This window comes from Dipodomys ordii, unplaced genomic scaffold, assembly GCF_000151885.1.
Source record: "Dipodomys ordii isolate 6190 unplaced genomic scaffold, Dord_2.0 Scaffold37, whole genome shotgun sequence".
Taxonomy (NCBI): domain Eukaryota; kingdom Metazoa; phylum Chordata; class Mammalia; order Rodentia; family Heteromyidae; genus Dipodomys; species Dipodomys ordii.
Window position 1 is genome coordinate 8,530,844 of NW_012267253.1, and position 17,175 is coordinate 8,548,018.

At 38.2% G+C, this 17,175-nt stretch overlaps 1 protein-coding gene across 1 annotated transcript in view; it reads left to right on the forward strand.

Annotated features, from left to right (window-relative positions):
- Nucleotides 1-17,175, forward strand: part of Foxn2 (forkhead box N2) — a 34,062-nt gene that overhangs the window by 4,745 nt on the left and 12,142 nt on the right. Inside the window, exons 2-3 of the mRNA XM_013017910.1 lie at nt 9,516-10,066; nt 11,659-11,717. Coding sequence (XP_012873364.1) covers nt 9,530-10,066; nt 11,659-11,717 — 596 coding nt within the window. The 5' untranslated portion in view covers nt 9,516-9,529. The remainder of the gene's footprint in view (nt 1-9,515; nt 10,067-11,658; nt 11,718-17,175) is intronic.

Sequence of the window (17,175 nt, forward strand, 5' to 3'; positions counted from 1 at the left end):
AGTGTTTCAGCTCAAGGCTAGCACTCTACCACTTGAGCCACAGCACCACTTCCTGCTTGTTTTTCTTTTTGCTTATGTGGTATTGAGGAATCGAATCCAGGGCCTCAGGCATGCAAGGCAAGCGCTCTACCACTGAGCCACCTTCTCAGCCCCCCTGTGAGACTCTGACCTCCAATAAACCACTAGAAAACTGCAAGTGCCTCTGTGGCTCAACCGGTAGGGTGCTTGCCTTGAGCTGAAGAGCACAGGGACAGCACCCAGGCCCAGAGTTCAAGCCCCACAACTGACCCCCCCCAAAAAAAGAATTATTATAAGAAGTATAAGAATTTTAAATACATTCTGCATCCACTACCATCTTTGCAACAAGTATTCATTGTGTTGATAGTGCTGTATGTATGTATGTATGTATGTATGTATGTATGTATGTGCTGGTCCTGTGGCTTGAACTCAGGGCCTGAGCACTTTCTTGCCTGGGCTGGCTTCAAACTATGATTCTCAGATCTCAACCTTTTGAGTAGCTAGGATTACAAACATGAACCACTGGCACCCAGCAGTGCTTTGTTTTTATTTTCATTGATTTTTTATGCTAAAATCAATGAAAATAAGAGATAGCTATTGTAATTCTAAATTGGAAGCCTTATGACAGAACAGGGATTTAAACTCACATTCTATCTTGTTACAGATCATGACTTCTTTTTTTGGTACTGGAGTTTGAACACACAGGGCTTTATGCTTGCTAGGCAGGTGCTCAAATACTTGAGCCATACAACCAAGTAGTTGATGTTCTTAACCCTTTGCTTCCTGTCTCCAGATGTAATTAATACCAGTATTACTTATTCAGATTTTACTTTCACAATGTTTTCATTAATGAAATTATTTATTCTTCACTTTTCACCTCAAATAAAAAGCTTCCTCAAGTATGCTCAATGTCTCCTACCCTTATGAATGAATGTTAATTCATTTTTCAAAGAAAAAGATTTCCATTTTATAGTTAGCCACTGTTTTCTGTAGAATCTAATAATTATGACAATAGAGTTATGAATAAAGAAGTGAGGGATTTCTTTTTGAAAGAATCAGGCTAGGTACTTCTAATTAATATACCTGTATCTCTTGGGTTTCTCTCTCCTTTTTAAAAATCTACATATGTGTAGAGTAACTGAATTCAGTCCAATGCGGCTAATACTTTAGCTTCAAAATTGATTTAAAATTCCTATAGTGCAGCCTCAAAATGTATTTAAAATTCCTGTAGTGCATCTTCATATAAGATTACTGATTCTGTATCCTCAATTACAAATAGACAAATAGATATTCCTAAATACATGGAGAAAAAAATAGCAATGTTTATGAGCTTTTTATCTTTACTCAGATCAGAGTCAAATCTGTGGTAAATAAAATTCTATTGAAACTTACTAGTTTTCTAGTGCATAGAAGGTAATAACTACATTAAGATATTTCTATAGTTTAAATATTGACTCAGAACCAAAAGTTGTTAAGAAATGGTTAATGGTTAAGAAATAGCAAATGTTAAAGCTGGGTGCCAGTGGCTCACGCCTGTAATACTAGCTACTCAGGAGGCTGAGATCTGAGGATCATGGTTCAAAGCCAGCCTGGGCAGAAAAGTCCCTGGGACTCTTTTATCTCCAAAAAACCACTAGAAAAGCAGAAGTGGTGCTGGGCTCAAGCAGTAGAGTGCTTGGCTTGAGCTGAAGAGTGCAGGAATAGTGTCCAAGCCCAGAGTTCAAGCCCCATGACTGACCAAAAAAAAAAAAAAAGAGATAGCAAATGTGATTTGAACCAATAGAAGATTGTCAGTGTTACTTTGCATTTCCTCCTAATGTGACAATACATTTTTCTACAGAAATATTAACATTTACTATAAGGTATTGTTTCAGACCTGACTGGGATGTAACATATCATATATATTATATTACTTTTCCTAAAGTCCAAAATATTCTTAATTTTGAAATACATCTGGCACTAGGAGTTTTAGATAAGGAATTATAAACTCATAATCAGCTACAGTGACTACAGTGTAAATTAAGTATATGATACATTAAGTATAAGATTACACTATCTACTAACTTAAGACACAGCAGGGTGATATGTTTTAGTTTGGAGTAGTGTTTCTTTCTTTCTTTTTTTTCTGTCGGTCACGGGGCTTGAACTCTGTGCTTGGGCGCTGTCCCTCAGCTCTTCAGCTCAAGGCAAGTGCTCTACCGCTTGAGCCACAGCGTCACTTCCAGTTTTCTGGTGGTTTATTGGAGACAAGAGTCTCATGGTCTTTCCTGCCTGGGCTGGCTTTGAACCATGATCCTCAGATCTCAGCCTCATGAGTAGCTAGGATTATGACGTGAGCCACCAGCGCCAGGCTTGGAGTAGTGTTTCTTTGTTTTGTTTTGTTTTTGGTTCTTTTGTTTGTTTTTGTTTGTTTGTTTGTTTTAGGTCCGGTTGTGGGGCCTGAACTCTGGGCCTGGGCGCTGTCCCTCAGCTCTTCAGCTCTTCAGCTCAAGGCTAGCGAGCTACCACTTCTGGCTTTTTTTTTTTTCCTCCTTATATGGTGCTGAGGAATGGAACCCAGGGCCTCATGCATGCAAGGCAAGCGCTCTACCACTGAGCCACCTTCCCAGCCCCTTGGAGTAGTGTTTCTTAACTTTGAACAATGTATAAATCTTTTTCTTAAGAGTTACTGGGATTGAACCCCTGTGGCCTGTGCTTGCTTGGCAAGTTCTCTTCAGCCATATGTGCTGCCTATCAAGGAAAAAAATCTAAAATTTTCATAGCATTACTTAAATTAAGTACCTTAACTACATGGCTTGGGAGGATTACCAAAACTTTGATTGTGCTTTTGGCCACTGTTTGCTTTATGGGAGACATATTTTACAAAGTTAAGGCATGGAAATACCAGATTACATGAGTTAAACATGAGACTGACTAAGAGCTTCTCTGTATCATGTGAGCTGTGTATGTGCACATGGGGATTTCTTTGGCTGATCAAAACAGTATAATAAATCTGAAATCAGGTGGGCTTACTATAATGTAAACATGGTTCCAGCAGCATAGTAAGTACTCAGACCAACTTTATGCTGAAAACATCCTAATTCTTAATGCCAGACAATCTTGAATGCATCACTGCTCTTGCACAAAAGTTAAGACTACACTAATTGGAAACACATTGAGGTAAGCTGAGTTGGCTATGGCCTTGAGGGTAGTTGCTAAATTAGGTGAGCTATTTTCTTGGCTTTATGTGGATTCAGGGTGAAGATCAGATCCATTCAAGACAGAGTACCGGGCCAAAATAGTCTTCTCCATTAATTTAAATACCATAGGCCTCAGCCTTCTTAAGTGTTTTATTATCTAGTACTTCTTTTCTTTCATGTCCTCCCAAAATTGTCTTTCCAGAATATTGTTGCAAATGGGAAAAATAAAATCTCACTGAAAATTTGATGCCCAGACAACCCTTAACACACAGAAATCCAAACCTAAACCTCAAGCTAAGAATTTTAGATGATGCTGAACTGTTGTTATTCTCTATGGCGTGGCAAATCAGATGTAATCATTATTATCCAAGAATTTTCACCAGTAAGGTTGTAATGGAAATAAGTAGATTGTAGTAAAAATTACTAGCTATCCAAACTTAACAAGGCTTAATGTAAGATAAGTTGAATCAGACTTATGGACTTCACATTTTGGTATGCCCAAATGTGAAATAGAAAGGTATAAATATGAGAAAAAGAACAAATACTTTGCAAAAGGATCAAAAGTTTTAGAAATAAAAACTCATAGAATTTAAGTTTTAATGGAAAGATTTAAAAAACAAATAGAATGATTGAAGAAAAACTGATGTAGTAAGAGGAAAATCTGAAGAAAGCCAGAATGCAATAGACAAGAAAACGGAAATGAGAGATTAATAAAAAAGAAAAATTTAGGGAAAACATTATCTTTAGTGGAATCTCATTAGCAACTGTTGAAGTAGATTACCATGAAATGATGAAGTTAAAACAGCTGTCTAGAATCTGTAACTAGGTATATCTAGACATCCTTTTTTCTCCGTTTTTAATCAGACTTTAAGAACTTTAATAGTCTTCAATGAAACATTTAGTACATTTTGTATTTTTCTATCATTTTAATTTTTTATAATGTGTGCTTTTCGAATCCTCTTTTCATAATTTACTTATCTAGTGGGATTTATTTTGTACATTTAATCTTCAAGTGTCTTCTATAGTGCTGGTTTAGTGGTCATAAATTCCTTTAGTTTTTGTTTGTCGTGGAATGTTTCTATTTCTTCAATTATGAAAGGTGACTTTGATGGACACATTAATTTAGATTCACAAGTATTTATTTTCTTTCAGAACTTATAATATATTATCTATGTTTTCCTTGTTTTTATTTATTTTTTGATGCTGGTACTAAGATTTGAACTCTGGGAATGGGCTTTCTCACTCAAGGCTGGCACTCTACCACTTGAGCCACAGCTCTACTTCTGGCTTTTTGGTGGTTAATAGGAGATAAGAGTCTCATGGACTTTTTCTTCCTGGGCTGGCTTTGAACCACAATCCTCAGATTCAGCCTCCTGAGTAGCTAGGCTTATAGGTAGGAGACATAGGTCCTTGCCTTCTCCTGGCTTTTAGAATTCCTATTGAGAAATATGTTTTTATTCTTGTGGATTTGACATTATATGAGACTTGCTTCCCAGAGCTTTCAGTATTCTTTCCATTTTTCAGGTGGGGGAGTATAATTAGTGTTGTGTATTATAGTATGTCTAAAGTGTTTCTTTTCTTTTCTTCTTTTTTCTTTTCTTTTTGTTGGGCGTGGGGCTTGAACTCTGGGCCTGGGCACTGTCCCTCAGTTCTTCAGCTCAAGGCTAGCACTCTTATCACTTGAGCCACAGCGCCACTTCTCATTTTCTCCACTTCTCGTTTTCGGTTGGTTAGAGATAAGAGCGATGGACTTTCCTGCTGGGGCTGGCTTTGAACCGTGATCTCAGATCTCAGCCTCTGGAGTAGTTAGAATTACAGGCATGAGCCATCGGCGCCCAGCTAAAGTGTTTCTTTTCTGAGCTTACCTATTTTGGCTTCTGCAAGGCTCCTATGCTTGGATGACGTAAGATACAGAGATTTTTTTTGCCTTTTTTTTTTTATTGTTTTCTGTGCCTTTAGTTTCCTTCTCTTTTGTACCCATGATTCCTAGCTTTGGTCTTTTAAAATTTCTTCTGTATACTATTTGGATTTTCCTATTTTTTTTTAATTTTCTTAATTTTTTTTTTTGGGGGGGGAGTCTGGTCATGGGGCCTGAACTCTGGACCTGGGCGCTGTCCCTCAGCTCTTCAGCTCAAGGCTAGCACTCTACCACTTGAGCCACAGAGCCACTTCCGGCTTTTGTTTTTTCTGCTTTTGTGGTGCTGAGGAATTGAACCCAGGGCCTTATGCATGCATGGCAAGCGCTCTACCACTGAGCCACCTTCCCAGCCCCTTTCTTAATATTTTTGTCCTTATGTAATTGATCATATTCTTCTTTTTGTTGCTGATTATCTGATACCTAGTTTTTATCTTGCTACATTCTACTAGTAAGAGTTTTAATTGAATTTTTTAGGGAAGTTAATTACAGAGCTTTTTATTTCCAGGATTGTAATTTGATTTATTTCTGCAGAAGTTATATTCTTTATGTCCTGCATTGTCTTCCTCATTTCATTCAGCTGTTTATTTGATTTCTTGTGAGTTCATCCAACTGTGTTTGTTGTATTTGCTGCATACATTCAGCTGTTTGTACATGTCCTTTTAAATAGTGATTCTTCATTATACTTTTGAGTTTATTACTTGAAATTTTATCCACTTCACTGTTGTTCAAGTACTTTATTGTGGAATTGACTTTTGGAAGAGAAATATCTTGTTTTCTCATTTTGTATTTCTGCATTAGGATTTACATATCGTAGGACAAGTCATTTGTTAGAAGTTTTATTTATTTATTTATCTTAAAAAAATTTTTTTTGTTGGTCGTGGGACTTGAGCTCTGGGCCTGGGTGTTGTACCTCAGCTCTTCAGCTCAAGGCTAGCACTCTACCACTTGAGCCACAGTGCCACTTCTGTTTTTCTGGTGGTTTATTGGAGATAAGAGTCTGATGGACTTTCCTGCCCAGGCTGGCTTTGAACCATGATCCTCATAACTCAGCTTCCTGAGTAGTTAAGATTATAGTCCTGAGCCACCAGTGCCCAGCTTATTTATTTATTTTTTTGTGGGTTGTGGGGCTTGAACTCTGGGCCTGGGCGCTGTCCCTCAGCTCTTCAGCTCAAGGCTAGCACTCTACCACTTGAGCCACAGTGCCACTTCCGGCTTTTTCTGTTTATGTGGTGCTGAGGATGTTAGAAGTTTTAATCATCTGTATTCTTTCAGTTGAGGCAGCCTCACTGTTGAGGCAAGGCATTATTACATTGACTAGGTTGAAATGCTGTTTCTTACCTCTGGACTGGGGGATATAGCTTTATAGCCACACATTTACCCATTTCTCAGGGGGCTGGGCCTAAGTCTCAGCACTGCTAGATGAAGGTAAACTCATTGAAGTCTCTTCGTCAGCAAATAGATGACATATAATTTCCAGGGGCAAGGTACATTACTCTCAGGCTCTGCCTGACAGTTCATCTCTGGTCCACAGACATGTATCATTATGCCCAGTTTATTGCTGGCAAAAATATGAGACCCTATCTGAAAAATTGCTGAAGTGAAAAGGGGTTGAGAGTGTGTCTCAAGTGGTAGAACACCTGCCTGACAAGCTCATGGTCCTGAAATTAACCCCTTTTATACCTGGTGTCAGGCTCAGACTGTATTCCTTATCTGTGGACTTCTACCAGAAGACTTTGGTGGTCAGATAAATAATTTGGTCAATTACATAGGAGATATGTTAAATATATTTGGATTTTTATGTCTGTGTTTTCTTTTTTGTTGGTCTTGGGACTTGAACTCCGGGCAGCTTAGGCACTGTCCCTCAACTCTTCAGCTCAAGGTTAGCACTCTACCACTTGAACTACTGTACCACTTCCGGCCTGTTCTGCTTATGTGGTGCTGAGGAATCAAACCCAGGGCCTCATGCATGTGAGGCAAGCACTCTACCATTGAGCTACCTTCCAGTCCCATATGTCTGTGTTTTTAAAGTTATGTCAGTTTCCTCTCTGGTCATTTATTCTCCCATTGTAAGTTTTAGGTATGTTTTAAGAGCAAAACAAAAATCATTTAAGAAAAAAGTTAAAGGGGATAGTATTAGAAGCACCATTTTACTCTCTTATTCATATAGTGATAGTTTAAGCCTCCTAAGAGAATTTCAACCTTGAAATATAAGCACACAATGAGATGAAAAAATGTACAGTTCAAACTATTAGAATTTATGAGAAAAATATTAAGTATTTAGCTGATGACAAATTTCTTGAATAAGAAGTGTTATCTTTTTGTATTCTAAGAAGTGGGAAGCAGTATGGGGCTAGCAGGTACTGTGTGCATAATTTGAAAGAGAATGGATAGGGAAAAGGGAGGTATTAGTTAAAAAGTACAAAGTTTCGGCCTGGGAAGGTGGCTCAGTGGTAGAGTGCTTGCCTTGCATGCCTGAGGCCCTGGGTTCGATTCCTCAGCACCACATAAGCAAAAAGAAAAAAGCCGGTAGTGGCACTGTGGGTCAAGTGGTAGAGTGCTAGCCTTGAGCTGAAGAGCTGAGGGACAGCGCCCAGGGACAGAGTTCAGGCCCCACAACCGGACCCCCGCCCCTCCAAAAAAAGTACAAAGTTTCAGCTAACACTAAGTGCTAGTCATCTATTTCACAGCAGTGTGCTATAGTTAGTAATAATGTCATCCAAAATTGCTACAGTACCTTTTAAGTGCTTTCAACACAAAAAGAAATAAATATGTTTATTAGCTTGATTTGATCATCCCCAAAAGTGTACATGTACCTTATTACATTGAATCTCATAAATGCAATTACTCTTTGTCAATTGCAGATAAATAATTTGAAAAGAAACATTATCTCTTTAGTGTGATAACAGTACAAAATATTTTAAGTGGTTTATCTTTATAGCACATATTATTTGAAGAAAGGATTTACCTAAATTAATTGTTAATTGGTTAAACTATGTTACAATTTTGATTATTTTCTTTTTCTTTTACTTTTTTTTTTTTTTTTTTGGTTGGTCGTGGGGCTTGAACTCTGGGCCTGGGTGCTATCCTTCAGTTAGTTCTTCAGCTCAAGACGAATGCTCTACCACTTGAGCCACAGAGCCACTTCGGGTTTTCTAGTGGTTTATTGGAGATAAGAGTCTCATGGACTTTCTTGCCCAGGCTGGCTTTGAACCACAATCCTCAGAGCTCAGCCTCCTGAGATTACAGGCTATGATTGCAGGCTTGAGCCACCGGGAACTGGCTTGATTATTTTCAAGATTGAGTCCTGTATATGACTACTATAGTAAAATATGGTTTCTTAAGATATATAAAGTATTGACATAGACTACTTTTTTGTTTGTTTGTTTGTGGTATCGGTAGTAGGGCTTGAACTCAAGATCTTTTAGTTCTCATTTAGCTTTTTCACTCACAGCTGAGGCTCTTCTGCTTTACCTACTACTTGTGCCACACCTAATTCCAGCTTTTTTTTTTTTTGGTCAGTCATGGGCCTGAACTCTGGGCCTGGGTACTATCCCTCAGCTCTTCAGCTCAAGGCTAGCGCTGTACCACTTGAGCCATAGGGCCACTTCTGGCTTTTTCTGCTTATGTGGTGCTGAGGAATTGAACCCAGGGCCTCATGCATGCAAAGCAAGCACTCTACCAATAAGCCACCTTCCCAGCCCCTAATTCCAGCTTTTTGCTGATTGATTGGAGAACAAATTCTTGAAGATTTGTCTGCCTGGGCTGGCTTCCAACTTGATCCTCAGATCTCAGCCTCCTGAGAAAACTAGGATGATAGTCATGAGCTATACTGCTGCCCAGCTATTACCTGTTTTTTAAAAATAATAATAGCCACCACTTACAAGATAGCTACTGCTAGGTATTTTTTAGGTATTTAATTTTGTTAGTGTCTGCATGCCTATAATGCTATAGAATTGCATTTATTTTATAGTTGTTTAAAATTATATGAACTAAATTTGGTTCTTTATAAACTGTTAGTATCTTCATTATACAAATACTGTGCTTAGCGGTTGGGAAGATGGCTCAGTGGTAGAGAGCTTGCCTTGCATGCCTGAGGCCCTGGGTTCGATTCCTCAGCACCACATAAGCAAAATGAAAAAAGCTGGAAGTGACGCTGTGGCTCAAGTGGTAGAGCACTAGCCTTGACCTGAAGAGCTGAGGGACAGCGCCCAGGCTCAGAGTTCAGGCCCCACGACCGGACCAAAAACAACAACAACAACAAAACAAATACTGTGCTTAGCTATTGTATAATTGATTGCAAAGTTTCTTTGGTTTGGGGATATTTAGGTATGTATTTCCTTTCTTCAGAATTGTAAATATTACATTGATTGATTGATTGATAATTCCTTCCTTCCTTGCAGACCTATTCAAGTAAATGGGTCCAGTAATTGGAATGACTCCGGATAAGAGAGCTGAAACTCCAGGAGCTGAAAAGATTGCAGGACTAAGCCAAATTTACCAAATGGGAAGCTTGCCCGAAGCTGTTGATGCTGCTGGGCCAAAGGCCACTCTGGTAGGCAGTGAGTCAGCAGATGATGAACTCACAAATTTGAACTGGCTTCATGAAAGTACTAATCTTCTAACAAACTTCAGCCTCGGAAGTGAAGGTCTTCCAATGGTTAGTCCATTGTATGATATAGAGGGAGATGATGTGCCAGCTTTTGGGCCATCTTGCTACCAGAACCCAGAAAAAAAATCAGCAACTTCAAAGCCCCCATACTCCTTTAGTCTTCTCATTTATATGGCTATTGAACACTCTCCAAATAAATGTTTGCCTGTCAAAGAAATTTATAGCTGGATTCTGGATCGCTTCCCATACTTTGCTACTGCACCAACAGGCTGGAAGAATTCTGTTCGACATAATCTGTCCTTAAACAAATGTTTTCAAAAAGTGGAAAGAAGCCACAGCAAGGTCAGTGTTTATAAACATTGCTACGTTTGATTGGGTAACTAACATGGAACCATTAAAATTTGGGAAATGGGACTGGGAAGGTGGCTCAGGGGTAGAGTGCTTGCCTTGCATGCATGAGGCCCTGGGTTCGATTCCTGAGCCCCACATAAGCAGAAAAAGCTGGAAGTGGCTATGTGGCTCAAAGTGGTAGAGTGCTAGCCTTGAGCTGAAGAGCTGAGGGACAGTGCTCAGGCCCAGAGTTCAGGCCCTACAAACAACAAAGAAAAAGGGGTGGGGGGGCAATCAAGGGAGACAAAAACTTCAGTTTGAGACTAATAAGATTATCACTTGCTTTCATTTGAGATGTTTAAAAATTTTGTTAAGTAGCCAGGCATTGGTGGCTCATGCCTGTAATCCTAGCTACTTAAGAGGCTGATACCTGAGGATAACGTTCAAAGCCAACCTGGCATGAAAGTCCATGAGACTCCTATCTCCAATAAACCACTCAGAAAACTGGAAGTGGCACTGTGGCTCAAGTGGTAGAGTGCTTGCCTTGAGCTGAAGAGCTGAGGGACAGCACCCAGGCCCAGAGTTCAGGCCCTACAAACAACAAAGAAAAAGGGGTGGGGGGGCAATCAAGGGAGACAAAAACTTCAGTTTGAGACTAATAAGATTATCACTTGCTTTCATTTGAGATGTTTAAAAATTTTGTTAAGTAGCCAGGCATTGGTGGCTCATGCCTGTAATCCTAGCTACTTAAGAGGCTGATACCTGAGGATAACGTTCAAAGCCAACCTGGCATGAAAGTCCATGAGACTCCTATCTCCAATAAACCACTCAGAAAACTGGAAGTGGCACTGTGGCTCAAGTGGTAGAGTGCTTGCCTTGCATGCATGAGGCCCTGGGTTCGATTCCTCAGCACCACATAAGCAAAAAGAAAAAAAAGCCGGAAGTGGCGCCGTGGCTCATATGGTAGATCTAGTGCTCGCCTTGAGCTGAAGAGCTGAGGGACAGCGCCCAGGCCCAGAGTTCAGGCCCCACAACCAGACCCCAAAAAAAAAAAAAAAAGAGTCTCATGGACTTTCCTGCCCGGGCTGGCTTTGAACTGTGATCCTCAAATCTCAGCCTCCTGAGTAGCTAGGATTGTACAGGCATGAGCCATCAGTGCCTAGCTGATTTTTCTCTTAATCTGAATGGCAGATTACACTTAATTTTTTTTATTGTTATTAAGCCAATCTCACATTCCCTGGATAATTCAGTCTGGAACTCATACCTGGCAGATGCATTTCTAGATTCTGTTTCCTAATATCTTGCTTGGGATTTTGCGTTAATCACATGAGTATGACTAGCTTGTGATTGTGATCGCCTCTGGCTTGATGTCTGTTGAATTTTTTTTTTCCTGGTCCTGTAGCTGTGAGCCTCTTTGTACTCTGAGCCACAGTGCCACTTTGGGCTTTTTCTGAATAGTTTATTGGAGATAAGAGTCTCATGGACTTTCCTGCCTGAGCTGGCTTTGAACTGCAATCCTCAGATCTCAGCCTCCCAAGTAGCTAGGATTACACGTGTGAACCATTGGTGCTTAGCTTCTGTTGAATTTTGGTAAACAAAATTAGGTTAATTTTGGGGTGACATTGATCAAGATGCTTGTGTTTATAAACTGTTTTTTTGAATGGTAAGTCTTTTGTACAGCTACTTAAAAATAATAAATAGTACTTTAAAATTAGCTTAATTCATTAAATTATTTGAAAAGTGGGATTGCTGGGAAAAACTTGACTGTGAAATTATCTAGCTTTGATGCCCTCTTGGAGGGAGACAATAAGGCTGGTTTGATTCAGTTCTTCAGTTATTATAGGATTCTTTAAAATTTTGTATTTTTCTTTTAGGTTTACAAAGTAATATTTTCCTAGACACTGTTAACTTTAGTAGTTTTCACACATCCAACCTGGGTCACGGCTCAATAGTACTTGTCCAAAAATTACAAATTTCTGAGTTCAATTCCTGTACCACTAAAACTAGTTTTCAAATAGTCTCATAAGGTTCTTCATAATACTTTCTTTGCACCATGTAAATTTGTCATCCACTTTGCATTCCTAATAATATCTATCTATGCCTTTTGCTTTTATTCCTTGGTAATTTTAGCAGGCTTGTCAGTCTTATTAGACTTTTATAAAAGCAACTTTTTCCCTCTTGATCTTTTATGTTTGTCAAGAGTACAAATTCTAGTAAAAGACTAAGGGCAAATTCCAACTCTTGTATTTGCTAGATGCATGAACTTGGGCAAAACATAATTCTCTCTATCTAAATGACTTTATCTATAAAAGAAGCATGGTTATAACCATACTTACCTCATAGAGTTATTATATATAGTCAGTGAATTAATAAAATACGATAGGTAGAATATTTCTAGTATATAACACATAAACTACAAAGTATTAGTAGTAATATCATTATTGCTGATAATGTTAACTACTCAATTGCAACTAGTATAATACTTCCAATAGAAGTTTAGTTAGGACTTTATAGCAAAATAGTAAAGTACATGAATCTCTGGAATGTTTATACTCCAAAATAAAACTTATTATTTTGTAGCAAATTTACTTATCTTAAAAATATAGCTAGATAAATCTCTCTTTTTTTTTTTTGCCAGTTGTGGGGCCTGAACTCTGGGCCTGGCCACTGTCCCTCAGCTCTTCCGCTCAAGGCTAGCACTCTACCACTTGAGCCACAGCATCACATCTGGCTTTTGCTGCTTATATGGTACTAAGGAATCGAACCTAGGGCCTCAAGCATGCAAGGCAAGCACTCTACCACTGAGCCACCTTCCTAGCCCCAATATCTCTTAATTTATATGACAAAAAAGAATTAGAGACCAATAGATAAGATCTTTAATTCATAATAAAGAAATGTAGAAGCCGTGTGCCAGTGACTCATGCCTGTAATCCTAGCTATTCAGGAGGCTGAGAGCCGAGGATCACGGTTCAGAGCCAGACCTGGCAAGAAGAGTGTGAGACTCTTTATCTCTAATTAACCAGAAAACCAGAAGTGACACTGTGGCTCAAGTGGTTAGAATACTTGCCTTGAGCTGAAGAGCTGAGGGACAGCGCCCAGGCCCAGAGTTCAAGCCCCATTACCAACAAAAGAAACAAAAAATGTAGGTTACAGTGAAACACTGCTTTGCATCAGATTGAAAACTAAAGATATTGCCCACTACTCATCAAAGTCTGGAAAATTAATAGGGAAAACTACTGCTAGTGAGCAGAATATATATATCATAATTTTGAAAGACAAATGAGAGCATGTAGCAACTATTTTAATATGTATATTTACCACTGCAATAATATGACTAGCAATTATAGGCTCAGGAAAAAAGTCAAACAAGCAAGTAAGAATTCATGTAGGATTTTCAGTGTGAAGTTTATAAGAACAACAACAAAAAGAAATGATCTCAAGGACCACAAGTCAGAGTAGGAGGGAAGTAACGTATAGATGGTGATGTTCATAAAAATTAATATAGCGGGCTGGGTGCTGGTGGCTCACGCCTGTAATCCTAGCTACTCAGGAAGCTGAGATCTGAGGATCGTGATTCAAAGCCAGCCTAGGCAGGAAAGTCCGTGAGACACTCATCTCCAATAAACCACTAGAAAACCGGAAGTGGTGCTGTGGCTCAAGCTGTGGAGCACTTGCCTTGAGCTGAAGATCGCAGGGACCACGTCCAAGTCCAGAGTTCAAGCCCCACGACTGACAAAAATAATAATAATAATATAGCAATTTACCTAAATGTCTGAGAGTTAGACAAAAACATTGAAATACAATAAAAAAATACAGTGTGTATCTTTTTATTTATGAAACTTTGAGTCAGTACTTCAGAATGACACTATTTTTCTTTTAATCTGTGGGAGGTAAATACTTTTATAATATTTTCTTTGAGTAAATATTGGAGTTGAATTTTATAAACTTGACAGGACTTTTGTCATAATTAGTTGTTACAGAGATGATAATTCACAAAAGATGGCAAGGTCTAGGTCAAACTAAAGTAGTAATCCTACCAACTAATTGATAATGCTGCTGATTCATTGGGGTTTTCTCTTTCTCATTTGTACCAATTTCTTCTTAAAAGACATGTGAAAGTCCTCATTATTTGTCTGTCTTAGGATTTAAAAATTATGAAAAGTAGACATGGTACTATTTTGGTTTAGTTTTAGTTTTGTATTTTAGACATTGACCTCCTGCCGGACATGGAAGTACACACTTATAATACCAGCACTTGGTTGGTTGAGGCAGGAAGATGATGAGTATAAGGCCTGCCTGGAGTACATGGCAAGTTCAGGCCACATATCCTGTTTCAAAAAAAAATTAACCTTTTTTATTTTTTTAAACAGGTGATTAACACTATGTCCTAGCACATTCGAGGCAAACACCTTACACTGAACTACATCTGTCCAACATTCAAATCTTATATCTGGTTCTTCCAGTTTTGTTGACTAACTGCAACAAAAACATTTTGACTGAGATTTGAGTCTGAAAATATGGAACCAATTAGTGCAATTTTAATCAGTTATTGGTGATTATAAAAGCCACTAAAGAGAGACAAGGCAGACACCTCTTAAAATGTACAAGGCAAAAGCAAAGGAAGAGATGACATTGTCCAAAAAAATTGTACTTATGGGGCTGGGAAGGAGGCTCGGTGGTACAGTGCTTGCCTCATATGCATGAGGCCCTGGGTTCAGGGACAGCACCCAGGCCCAGAGTTGCAGGCCCCATGACCAACACCCCTAGCTCTCCTCCCTCCTCCTCTCCCCCCCCTGCCAAATTGTACTCATTACAAGACTTACAAAATGGCAAACTCCTCTAACATTTTAATAATAATAATAATTTTTTAAATGTATAAGACAAGAACTAGTATTTCAAGACTGGTAAACATTGTGTCGTCTCTAAAATTCCATTAAGATAAATCATTAAAGTTTAGCCTTCATAATATTGCTCATTCGTTTTTATCAAAATAAATGTTTGTAGCCAGGTGCCTGTGGTTCACGCCTGTAATCCTAGCTACTCAAGAGACTGAGATCTGAGGTTTGTGGTTCAAAGCCAGCCCAGGCAGGAAAGTCCTTGAGACTCTTATCTCCATTTAACCACCAGAAAACAGGAAGTGACACTGTGGCTCAAGTGGTAGAGTGCTAGCCTTGAGCTGAAGAGTTCAGGGACAGCAACCAGGCCCAGAGTTCAAACCTTACAACTAACCAAAAAGAAAAAAAAAGTTTGTTTTTAAATTTTATTTTATTTTTTATTTATTAATTTTTTTGGTGGGTCGTGGGGCTACAACGCCACTTCCGGCTTTTTCTGCTTATGTGGTACTGAGGAATTGAACCTAGGGCCTCATACATGCAAGGCAAGCACTCTACCACCGAGCCACCTTCCCAACCCCTTAAATTTTATTTTTATCTTTAAGCACTTGTACAAAGGAGTTGCCATTCCACAAAGTAGTATAGGAGTACAGTAAATCTTCAACAGTGTCACTCTTTCATCATTCCCCTCCATCCCTCTAACCCCCCCCCCCGCTTTACTCCTTATTTCCTTAAAACCATTTCAATGATTTTCTTCCATGTAAGTCTACTTAGCATGCAGAATAACAAATTAGGGAATGCATGTTTCCTGTTTATGTTGAACTACAAGATTTATTTCTTACAAGACAAATTTAGTTTAAAAAACAGTTCTAAAACTCTTATTTGTGTTCCATCATTTAAACACAGCAATAGAGACACAAAGATTTAAAGTTAAAAATAAGTTCTTGTTTGCATGTACTCAAACATAGCTTAGTAAAAACACATGGTTTTTTTTATCTCTTTTTACTGATAGATCATGAACAGACCCATGATAACATAGATCATGAACAGTGCCATGATAACATAAACCAGACTGTTACTTCGACCATTCTCAGGATACTTACTGTGCTGAAACGGCAAGTTTTCAATACCGTTTCTTGCAATTTGCTGATTTCCTTGAACTAGCAAACCTGTGATCAAAACAGTTTGCATTTACCTCACAATAAAATCTGAAACATAGACTCAAACTAAACAGCTTATACGAGTGTAATCTCTGTAATAGCGATGTAGAACATGGACAGAATAATTAAAACAATTATTTGGTCAGTATATGAAAAATAATTCATGCATATCTATTCTGTATAAAATTAAGTTGACTTTGAGGCAAAGGAAGTTGTTGATGTCTAACAGTCTAAAGTTTTGTTTATCACTAAAACATATTTTATCATTTGGGCCAAAAGACTAGAAGTTTCATCTCTTTGTCCAAAAATGTGTATTTTACTTTTTCTTAGAAAAAATTTATAGTGTCAAATGCTTTTGTGGAATAGTTTATGTGATATCTTGTCACTGAATGACAGAAGGTTCACCTGATAATCTTGCACTTTTTCCATATGACAGTGTGATAGGACACTAGTAGTAGGATGACCAAAAATGCCTTCCTTGCCTCTGCCATTCCACAGATTAGGGAGTTTCTCCTTTCTGAATTTATTGCATTATTTTTCTTTACCATCTAACATCTATGTTTTATTCAAAATTATTTTTTGTTCCTATTGTTGGTTTCATTCACCTCCTCATATCTTGGGAGTAAAGGAATAAAGCTATGCTGTTATTCAGCCAACATTCACTAAACTGTACTGTATGCTGAAATTAGAATAGCTGCTTAGCCTCCATTTATTTTGCAACTGTGTCACTTGAATATAAATTACTTTATTTGAATCTCATTACAAGTCAGTGAAGTGGCCTGAGTTGGTATTTTATTTTGTAGATCAAATATGAATGAGAGGTTGACTCTCAGAAATTAAATAGCAAATCAGTAAGCAGTGATTAGGATCTCAGTTTTAAATTTGTAGAACCACGTTTTTTCCATTGAGCCATTCTTCTATAAAAATTATATAACACTATCTCAAGGGTAAGAGTGTCAATAATAGACTAATAGTACCTTGAAAAATAGTTTAAGCAAGGGAGTAGTCTGAAGATATCATATTAATATATCTTACATTTATACAAGCAAAAAATGCATAGAGGAACAAGTATGTTTTCTTGTTTTCAAAGAATTGTTGTTGCAGTTATAATGTGTAATTTGAATTTTTT